At 34.7% G+C, this 10,610-nt stretch overlaps 3 protein-coding genes across 3 annotated transcripts; all 3 read right to left on the minus strand.

Moving 5' to 3' along the window:
- Positions 1–3,767: 3,767 nt before the first annotated feature.
- On the minus strand, positions 3,768–5,729 carry LOC129793044 (uncharacterized). Its single transcript, XM_055832590.1, has 2 exons — positions 5,506–5,729; positions 3,768–4,092 (listed from the first exon to the last, which is right to left on the minus strand). Exons 1-2 carry the CDS (start codon positions 5,727–5,729, stop codon positions 3,768–3,770), a joined length of 549 nt encoding a protein of 182 aa, XP_055688565.1.
- A 311-nt stretch (positions 5,730–6,040) lies between these two features.
- On the minus strand, positions 6,041–7,044 carry LOC129793746 (uncharacterized). The gene is made up of 2 exons (XM_055834004.1): positions 6,748–7,044; positions 6,041–6,676 (listed from the first exon to the last, which is right to left on the minus strand). The coding sequence occupies exons 1-2, from the start codon at positions 6,995–6,997 to the stop codon at positions 6,120–6,122; spliced, it is 807 nt and encodes a 268-aa protein (XP_055689979.1). The 5' UTR covers positions 6,998–7,044; the 3' UTR covers positions 6,041–6,119.
- Positions 7,045–8,196: 1,152 nt separating this feature from the next.
- Positions 8,197–10,401, minus strand: LOC129793747 (uncharacterized). Its single transcript, XM_055834005.1, has 2 exons — positions 10,193–10,401; positions 8,197–8,577 (listed from the first exon to the last, which is right to left on the minus strand). The coding sequence occupies exons 1-2, from the start codon at positions 10,325–10,327 to the stop codon at positions 8,434–8,436; spliced, it is 279 nt and encodes a 92-aa protein (XP_055689980.1). The 5' UTR covers positions 10,328–10,401; the 3' UTR covers positions 8,197–8,433.
- Between the last annotated feature and the right edge of the window lie 209 nt (positions 10,402–10,610).

Raw genomic sequence — 10,610 nt, forward strand, 5'->3', positions numbered from 1 at the left:
AAGAAAAATATTGAAAAACCTTACTGAACTAAAATATAGTCATAAAAATAGATTTTTCTAAAGATTCCTCAGCCAATAAAGAAACTTAAAGAGTACCTAACGAATAATTTTAGCACTAATTTATTTCTTTGTTTTAAGTTAACTTTACTTGTAAAGAAAAACCTAATTGGTTTGAAATATTTAATGAAGCTTTCTTGTTACTACCAGGCGCCTCCATCGTAACCTACAAACATAATGTTTTCTATTTAGATCTTAAGCAAAAGTTCAGTAGATTATAAAAAGTTTTTTTTTCTTTTAAAATTTTATTTAAAGACTTTACATAAAGAAGACTTTTTTTCCTCAAATACTTCTTCAGATTGAGGGATCAGATGAATTAGAAGTTCTCCTAAATGGTTGATAAAGTCTCAAACTGATTATTTACTTTACTGGTTAATTCTTCAACAAGTCTTATCTTCTCGGCGGAGTTTTCTTACAGGTAAACTACCTTAATATGCACATATATTCTTACCTTTGTATATAAAAGTGTTATTATTGATAAATTAATAGCGCCATTCCCATTGGATCAATTGAACTTGTTGTGTTCAATAAAAATAAATAAAAATAAGCCAGAGAATTTGTGTTTCTTTCATTTTTTTTGCGATTTAATTATAAAATTAAGACCAAATGTTTGTCCTCTTCCTGCTGCATTGGCAATTCCCCCAAATTGCAAACACAACATATGAATTAAAAAAAATTGCAACATTTTGTCACAAATTGTCGCTGAAGTGGCACAATAACATAAATATGATCCATATTTAAATGAAAACATTCCCTTTCTTTGCACGGAAGTGTGTGTGTGTGGTGAAAGAGGAGAAATAATCGTGAAATTGTATCCGCACAAGCGTTCCAACGAAATGAAATTGAAGAATATTTTTGCCATATGCAAAATATGCCACATATCGTGACTTGCGACCCTTTTTTTTGCGCGCGCAAAAAAAGGTGCATTAATGAGTCACTATTATGTGTGTAGAAGAGAATGAAAAAAAAACAGAGGGACGAGGAATGATTCATTGCACAACATTTACATTACATCAATGTGCAGCAGTTGTATGTACCTACATATCTAATGTTTTATGTACACAACATTAAGTGAACCTTCGCATTTTCAAGGGACAAATGCAGAGCAGTCCTGATGGTGGTGTGTGCCCTCATTCTTCACCTCGCCCGCCAAATTCTCGGCCCCTTGATTGCTCTCAATTTGCTGGTCAATTTTTCAATCATTTCGTCCTCATCTTCAAGAGTAAAAAAAAGGGGCTTTATTTTTGCACCACATACAACGGCGGGGTGGTGGACTAAAGGAGGCTTCACTGCTGCTGCTGCTGCTTTACTGGGGACACACGGGGGTTACGACCCACAAAAAAAAGATCACTTTCTTCCCACTTTGCAAATTGAGAGCGCGCTTTGATGAGCAATTTTAGCCTTAAACGGCCTCAAGCGCGCGGCAAAGAATTTTTGATGGGGGCATTCTTTCTTTTTTTTTGTATCTCTTTGTGCATTTTGTAAATTAAAGAAGAAGAGCAAAATTGGTGCATAGAGAAGTGCGCATTTGGGATCCATTAAACTGATTTTCCATCATGAGCTTCAGGGTATAATATTTTTAGTCTCCATAAAATATTTTCTACATAATGTATATATTGTTTAATTATATATTCACGATATAATAGGGGTTTGGATTAATTATGGGGTTTAACTTCTTTGATTTGCTTCTGGAATAGATCATGCACACACACATTAACACATTTTTGCAATATAAAAAAATTGAAAAATTCCACAGAGAAATTTGCATAAATAAAATCGATTAATTTCTCAAAAGGGTAAAGTCGTACAGGGTGAACAGAAAATTGAATATATTTTAAATAAAATTTTGAAACAATTTTTTTTAAGAAAAAGTCTTGAAATATAGCCAAGGAGGTAAAGAAATATTTCTATTTATCCTCATAATTTAAATTTAAAGGAGAAGTATTTAAGCCTTTTAATGAAATATTCCCAAAATTTATAATTTAAAAAAAATCAGTCTTTTCGAGAGCAATCAAGGGGTATTAATCTGATGAATATTATGGTTTTTTTTAGGCGAATTACTTGAATATTTCCAAAGATCTGAATATTTGACTTCAAATGGACATCTTTTGCTATAAACCGAATAAGTCAGATATAAATCAAAACCGAAAAAAAAATCCAAAAACGTATTTAGGAATTTTTGATTTCAATTTAGTCTTTTTTGGGTTTTTGGATTCTATTTACAACCTTTTAGCATTAATTTACTACTTTTCGGTTTAAATTTAGTCCTTTTTATAAAGCTTTAATGATTTTTTAAAAGTTTTGTTCCTCATTTATCGGCTTGAATTAGGTCACATTTTTGGGTTGATTTTACTACTTTTCGGTTTGATTTAAGTGTTTTTATACTTGAATTTATCGATTTTAGCCTTAGACTTATAATATTTGAGCTTCCTTGGCGAATATTCCGAATATTTACGAAGATCCGAATAATTTCGTCCAGATAAACCCCTCTTGGGAGCAAAAGGAATTACCATTGAATCCTTTCATTTTTATTTAATTTTTACTTTTGGGAAGAAGTTCCCTCGTACCCCACAGGAATACGAGAATTTTTGCCATCTTGCTTACACGAGGGAATAAAAAAAGAAAAGAAAAGTGGACCATGCGACAACGATTGAATTTGTGCAATTATGCAAATGATCCATTCAATCACATTGATCACAATTCCATGGACAATTTATGTGATCTTCTCGCACAAACCGTCTAGACGACAAATCTTATTTGCGCTGAGAGAGTGTTGCCTCTTCGCGCGTTCTAAAGAAGAAGAAAAAGACGTGCCTCTCTTTATTGATTTACAAACTGAAGGAAGAGGTGCGGAGGGGTGGCTGGGACAAAATACACCACGCGATATGACCTCCATTCAATTTTGATCGCGATCGAGACTGTCGCACTTCGAGTTCAGCCATCAACCCCTGTGCCGCATATTGGCTTCCGCCGTCCACTTGAGTCATCTCTTCTATACTTATATTTATACGTTTCTTCTTCATCATCCTCATTGCGCTTTTGCCCAATAAAACGTGCTGAACTGCAAAGCAAAAATGCATTCAGGCCACACATATTTCCTTCGAGTATTATTTCTTTTACTCTGTTGTGATCCAATTATTTTGTGGAATTTATCCCTCAAAAATTGGTTTTATTTTTAGGTTGAACGCAAAACCTCAATTAGATCGCGGAAACGACGATCGTGACCTTTTTTGCAATTCTTCAAAAATTAAAGAAGGAAAACACTCAAGAAATGTTTGGAGAAATTCTCAAACATTTCCCACTTTTCCAACTTGCAGAAATTCTTTCTGCAAGAGAAATTCTTCTTTTAAAACCATTAACGATTCATTCAAAAATGCAAATAATGACGTCACCACTGTGTTTTTTTGCCTATTTCAAGCCATGAAACATTCACGATGATGTTTCATCGATGAGTTTTTTTTTAAATAACGCAAAAGTGTATTAAAATTGAGAAAATAACGAAACGTCTCCAAGTTTTAAACTTACAGCAATCACCCCATTGAACGAACATACGCAAAATCTCACGGATCCCTTCATCAGGCCTTCAAAGAAAAGACAAAGAACAAAACAACAGAATTTTTCTGAAAAAATAAAGAAGTACTTTACTGGTGCAAATCTGCCTTAAATGCTAACCCAGACATAAACTGGGGCATTCAGGAGGGAATCTCCCTCTAATTTGGTACACCATACTGGGAACTAGGTGGTGCCCCGTAGGCAGCACTAGGAACAGGTGAAACACTCTCGGGGTAGCCATCTTGCTTCTGTGTTTTGTACCGAATGAAGTAAACTTCGGGTTTGCTGGGTTGCGTTGGTGCCGCCGTGGGGACAACGACATCTGGTTGCTCGTCGGGGCGCTTAACGAGAACATAGACGAGAGTCTTCTCCTCATTGATGGGCAAGGCGGGGATTACGGGGGCCGTTGGTGCTGGAGCTGAGGGTGCCTTAATGAAGACAATTTTGTAGTGCTTCTGTGGGGGTGGGAGAACGATGGGTTTCCTTGAAAGAAAAATTTTTAATTTTGATTAAAATTAATTTTTTTGGGAATTTAATTTAATTTAATTTTAATTTTACTGAAGCTCCCAAATATCTTAAATGTCTCGAATGCAACCACGATCACGTGGGTGTTTGAAAATATATAAGATATTGTGCATGATTTACACTGTGCAACCACATAATGTTATTTTCCTTCTCTAATTTTAATGCTCAAAGGAAAATTTAATTACTTTCTTTCTTCTAATAAAATTTTGATGAAAATCTCCATTAAAAATCTACTTTTTTAACACTGTCTGAAGAACATTTTAAAAAATAATAAATTTACTTTTTTAGAGAGACTTAAAAGAGGTAGAAGATTGTATTTACTTTCAATCTAATAAACTCAATTTTAAACGGAAGCTTCTACATGGGAAGATAAATTAGATAAATCAAACTCGATAGGAAATCGAACACAATGGACATTTTGCTTGATTTTTTAAACAAAATTAAAAATTTCTTACAAATTGTCAGTTATAAGAATTTTAGCTATTCTGTGACAAATCTTTTATTATTTTGACTGTTAGTTTTTTTTTCTTTAATCGCGATTTTAAAGGAAAATTACTTTTTCAGGGCTCGTTAATAAACTTTTCTGTCAGCTTTCAGGGACAAATACTTTGTTTATCTTTTATGGAATGAGAATAAAACGACAAAAGCATAAATAGGAAAAAAAAGTTTTTTGACTTCTTTTTCTTATGAAGAAAAATTTAAAAATTTACGTTTCGTAAAATTCGTAAAATGCGAGTATTTTAATCATCATAAGAAGATGTGAAAAATTTTTCTGTGTAGTCAAAAAAATGTCTATCATTCTAATATTTGATTTGCTTTTTAGAGTTAATTTTGATTTTTTTTTTGAAAAAATATCAAGATCTTGAAATATTTGAAGAATTCGACCCATTGTGCTCTAAATTATTTTTTTTATCCATACATATTTAGATCCTCAAATTCATCGACAAACATTTAAATTCTCACAAAAAAAAAACATTAAGGAAAAATCATTAAAAAGTAATAAATAAAAAAAATTAAGCAAACAATCTTTGTAAATCTTGCCCAATTTCTGCTCAAATTTCCAACACAATTTGCTTAAATTCCCAGGAGAGTTTTTTTTGCAACAAAATGTAACTAATTGTCCAAATTTTAATCACAAGATCTTCTCAAAAAAAAATCTTCTGGGATTTTGGCAACATTTCCTCATTTTCATCTACAAAACATTTCTTGAGCAAAAAAAATTGCGACAGAAGTGCAAAAAAAAATTAATAAATAAAAAGAAGACAGCACAGTGACACCATGAGTGCATGCGAAAGTGAAATTGAGCTTCAATTGTGACTTTGGGAGCTTTCCCACGACGCCATTGACTTCGCACTGTGCGCGCACACTCACTTCTGGGCAATGTATTCGGGTTCTGGTGGTGGAACGTGCACGTAGACGTGTTTGTGAATAATGGGGGCTGCCTGTGGGGGTCCATAGCGTGTCGATGGGGCCCCGTATGATGATGAGGGTGGGCTGTAGTTGTATCCACCACCACCACCGGAAATTGGTGGTTCTGGTCTAGCCCAGCAACTTCCCGCCACAGCACACACAATGCACACAACAAGCCACAACATAATCAAACCTTTTTGTTGGTTTATTTTTTTTGTGGAAGACACAACACTGGCGCACACACCTGTTGGATTAACACTGAAGACGCTGGATGTGATCGCATTTCTTTTAAGATGTGCCCTCCCACCCACGCACCCACCAGCAGGTGAAGGGAGATCGCTGTGCCGTGAAAGAAAGTCGCACACGCGGTGGCAGGTCAAGGGACCCCCAACAACAGCTCTTATCGGCATCTATTTTGCAATTTATCATCAACACCAATTTTTGGGTCGATAAATTTTTTTCAAGCGATAGACATTTATTTTAATTTCATTTTCAAGCCTTCTCTAAGCCCTAATGAGGACAAAACGAATTTTCCACACAAGAAATACAAGAAAATTATTAAATAATTAATTGATTTATTGTTTAGTTTTATCGCTCAAGCCTGAGCTGGTGAGATGGCTCACAGCATCAACATGATGTCCTTCTGTGAGTGCCAACTGTAGCTTATCAATATCCTTGTTTGTGTGAATGCTAATGCCACTGGATTCATAGGGGGAGATTCTCTGTGGAGTCGGAGGGAGAACAGTTACGGGATGACTTTCAGCAGCAGCTGGGATGAAGTAGTCAGAGGGCTGCTGAATATACTGCTGCTGCTGAACATGCTGTTGAGGAATCTGCTGTGGAACATATTGAGGAATTTGCTGAGGAATAGGAGGAAGACGAATTTGTGGGAGTCTCGGTGCAGGTGGAAGTGCTGGGAGTGAATAGACAGGCTGTGGAGGAGGACGTCGCGATTCTAGGAAGGATTTCATTGCAGCAATACCTTCGGGTGTGGCTGCAATGTCCTGAATTGTGGCCAGAGCTTCTTCGGGCGTTGACACACCCAGTAAATTCATAACTTCCGCAGGAGCTGGAAGATTGTGTACCTCCAAACCCATAACTCTGGCTAAATGAACAGCTTCTGGTGGCCAACCTGCGCTCACAAAAATTCCAATTAATTAAAAATCTCTTTTTTTTTAATAAGAAAAAAGCTCCCGATCTTACCGGAATGTGGTGGAGCTTGTGCAATTGGTCCTACGGGTCTCAAATCAATTCCATGGTATCTGTGAACACGCCAAATGGGTGGTGGCGCAGGGATGGCAGGTGCTAAGGGAGCTGAATAAACTGATTGAACTTCACTGGCAGCCACTTCATCCTCCTTCTCACTATCTGTGGATGATGAGAATAAATCCCAAAAGCCCCCATGGGCACACCGGAGGCTCACAAAAATCACAAAAATACTGAAAAATTTCATTTTACACGAGATTCCCTCGAGGAAATTCACAAACCAAATGACCAGCTAGTTGCCCATAGAGGCCCTTTAAAAGGTTCTTCCCCGGGAGATTTTTCGCATTCCTCCAAATTGGTTGAATTCATGAAGAATACAGTGAGGCTCCGGAGAAAGGTTTCCTTTTCAGTATTTTGCAAAAGACGCTAAAGACTCTTCTAAGATTTTTTTTCAAACAATATAAGAAGGAATTAAATAAAATATTTAATAAATAAAATGAATATTTCTTTTTAGATGGTCAGAAGTGCTTGACACAAAGAAAAAGAAAAATCAAATTCTTTATTCTTGAAATATTGGATTCCCAGAAAGAGAAATTATTTTTTATATTGTAACAGATGTTTGGAAGAAAATTCGTTTAGATTTAAAACATTTTAAAAGTTAAGGAGATGCACAAAAAGGATTTTCTACATTTCTTGCATATAACTTTGAATCCGGCCTATGGGTGAAATTCTCTAGTCAGAAAGTCTTAAGATATCTTAAATTTCATTAAGATTTTTCAAATTTTCTTAAGTACTTCTCAATTTATCTGAAGTAAAATTTAAGATTTTTAAATTTTTCTTAAGTCTTAAGTTAAGATTTCTTAAGTCAGGCTAAATTGGACTAAAATGTTTTTCGAAGATTTTTCCTGATCGTCTATGGGGAACGGAACATATTCATTTAGCCCGATTTATCCTGACTTAATTAATGTTAAGACTGTTTGACTAGCGATTTTTACCCTAATAATCGCTTCCGGAGGAAGAAAACATTAAAAAAATTAACTCTTTCTTTTTTTTGCAATAAATCTGTTTTTTTGGAATTAAATATTTAAGATTGTTAGTAAACACGTAAGTATGAAGGCTAAAAATTATTTATTTGAATGCGACTGGACTAAGAACTTTTCTAAAAGAATGTCTTTTATAAACTTTTTTGTCTAAAAAATTATTTTCTCTAATGAGGCTAAATGCTTTCAAAGCAAAATTAATACAAAATAAAGATACAAAAATGAAGTAAAAATAAAGGAAGAAAAGTTTTTGCATAAAAAGGAAATTACTCTTCTACGTGGACATCACTGTAATCCCATTAACATTCCCCGCTAGAAACTTTCCAGCACACAGTTATTCAAAATGCAGGTAAAATTTCTCAGGTAAAGACACATTTTCTGATGTTTTTTTGTGAGTAATGATTTTGGAGTTTAGCAAAAAGTTATTTTTATGTTGCATTTTATAATACTTTATTTATTTGCTTTTGAGAAAATAACTCACAGAAAACGATCCCTCATTTGATTTTCTTTCCTTCTCTCATTTCTAAATAAAGACACATCGCATGAGGTAATTAATTGAATTCTTTTTTCTTTTAACAATTGCACGAAATTATTGTCGTTGTTCCTGTTTTTGGCTCCTTTTTTGCTTCCCATTTGCACCCACTCAGGATTCCCCAATGTGACGCCTCTTGGGATATATTTCACGATACTTTGGCATTGATGGGGCTGCCACAATAGCACGTGCGTATGTCCCGTCATCCCAATCATCCATTGCACCACCACCAGCCACATCTCCGGTATTGAGCACCTTAAAGAAGATGCAGAGAGAAAAAAAATGAATTATTTGTTGTTTTTTTCTTATTTTGCAATGAAAATGGAAATATATCAGAAATGCCGAATGAAAGGGGGAAATGAAATTTATTAAGGGAAGAGAGCAAGTCAAGATCTCGGTGAGATGCGGTGCACAATAATCAATTAAAGCATCTCAAAGATGGGACTTTCAGTTTCTTCTTTCCCCCCCCCCCCCCATTGCCTCTTCTGTGCCCCAGCGCACGGGAAAATGTTGCACAAGATCATTGTATTCGCATTGTGTCTTCTTCTTTTCTGCCTATACGTGTGTGCGGTGAGGCAATTGCCTTGCGATGCACTGTGTGAGATTTTCTTTTTATTGTATTACTATTTTTATATATTTTATTTAAAAGAAGAAGAAGAAAAAAACGTTATTCATGGTGACTCATCTTGAACTACATTGCGGAGAAAATTGGTCAAAAATTGAGTGGATGGATCGCCGTGTAAACAAAAGCCCGCCGTGTTAGAGAAAAGAAGAAGAAATTGATGCAATTCCGTTGTGTAAGAGAGATGCGGCGTGTTGTCTCTCCCACATGGGACGGGCCTACCCAATTGGCCTGACCACCACAAGCTACGGCGAGTAAAAAAAATTGCATAATGCAATGAAGAAGCTTTTGAATTTTCTCCGAAAAGCACATTTTTATTTTAATTTTTCTTGAGAAATTATTTTGATTTACAAATTTTTTGCGAAATTTATTTTATTATTTCTTCTTCAGCCTCATTGGACTTGCGCGGCATTTCTCTTTCATTTCTTTTTCATGCTTTTCATGCCTATTTCATAAATATCTATTTGTTAAAAATATGTAAACTCGAAAATTTGTACATAACAAAAGGGAAAAGTTCAGAGGTATAGAGGAGAAGATACTAAAGTTGGATTAGACAAAGCTTAAGAGAAGCTTGAAGAAAATTATATTTTGCAACGAAACAGAAATAAAGGGAAGATGTTCATTCTTTTCTCGATGAGAATTTAAACTTTATGGGACTTAGTTATGCCATAGTATTCCCTAATATTGCATCAAACTTTTTTTTTTACTAAAAAGAGTTTTCAGAATAATTTTGAAAGAAAATTAAGAATCTGTAAATTCTGTAGAAAACTAACAAGTATGTAAAAAATAAATTGTAATTTAATAGGTAAATTGAAATAGGAGTTGATTCATTTTATAAAAAATAATAAAATATTTTAAAACAAGACTTATTTTATGGAAGTTTAGCAAAGACAAAATATATTAAGAATTTTTATCTTGGTTAAAAAACCTTTACTTTCTTTTAATATTAATTTACATTTTTTAACTCTTTATAAATTAAGAATTTCAAGACATGAAAATTCTCTTGGAAAACGTTTAATTCAAGGTCACAAATGAAATCTCTTTTATCTCTGATTCTTCTACCACTTTTCTTAAACTAGTTCTAATTTAATTTTTATCACTTTTTACCTTTTTTCTTATTTAATAAATAATTCATTTTTGTGCACTTTTCTCACAGATTTCCTTTATTTTTTCTTGGAAATAATATTAAAAACAATCAAGAACAGAAAATTCTTTAAAAAAAAAAAAGAAAGAAAATCTTCAACTCACATTCCTGATCATATCCCTCAAACGATCCAAATTCGTTGTATCCGATCTCGTTGGTAGGTAGCGTCCTTCGGCCCCAAATAGAGCCCCCATGGCAAGGAAGAGGGTCACAAACAACACAAAGCACTTTCCAGACATTGCGTGAGCTTTTGCTGCTCCAAGACGCGGTAATGCCCTTTATGAAGCTTTCCCAGCGTCTGCGCCAGCTTTTTGGCGCCATCCAGACTCAATCGATGCCAAAAAATCGCCCACAGTGGACGCATTTTTAGCACAAAACACAAAACCACGAAGAAGGAGTCAGGGATACACACTTTTTTGCCCCAAACGCAAGTCACGAGCGCGTGGGTGGAAGAACAGACACGGAACCGCAATCATTAGTTATTAATGCTAAATAATGAGGAGATTAGGGGGTGGTTGTTGT

Source organism: Lutzomyia longipalpis, chromosome 3, assembly GCF_024334085.1.
Source record: "Lutzomyia longipalpis isolate SR_M1_2022 chromosome 3, ASM2433408v1".
Lineage (NCBI taxonomy): Eukaryota > Metazoa > Arthropoda > Insecta > Diptera > Psychodidae > Lutzomyia > Lutzomyia longipalpis.

Coding starts and splice junctions, on each gene's coding strand:
- LOC129793044 (XM_055832590.1), bottom strand. CDS start 5,729: ATGTTGTGGCTTGTTGTGTGCATTGTGTGTGCTGTGGCGGGAAGTTGC. Junction 4,093..5,505: donor CCCGAATACATTGCCCAGAA/GTGAGTGTGCGC, acceptor TTTTCTTTCAAG/GAAACCCATCGTTCTCCCAC.
- LOC129793746 (XM_055834004.1), bottom strand. CDS start 6,997: ATGAAATTTTTCAGTATTTTTGTGATTTTTGTGAGCCTCCGGTGTGCC. Junction 6,677..6,747: donor ACAAGCTCCACCACATTCCG/GTAAGATCGGGA, acceptor TTGTGAGCGCAG/GTTGGCCACCAGAAGCTGTT.
- LOC129793747 (XM_055834005.1), bottom strand. CDS start 10,327: ATGTCTGGAAAGTGCTTTGTGTTGTTTGTGACCCTCTTCCTTGCCATG. Junction 8,578..10,192: donor TGAGGGATATGATCAGGAAT/GTGAGTTGAAGA, acceptor ATCTTCTTTAAG/GTGCTCAATACCGGAGATGT.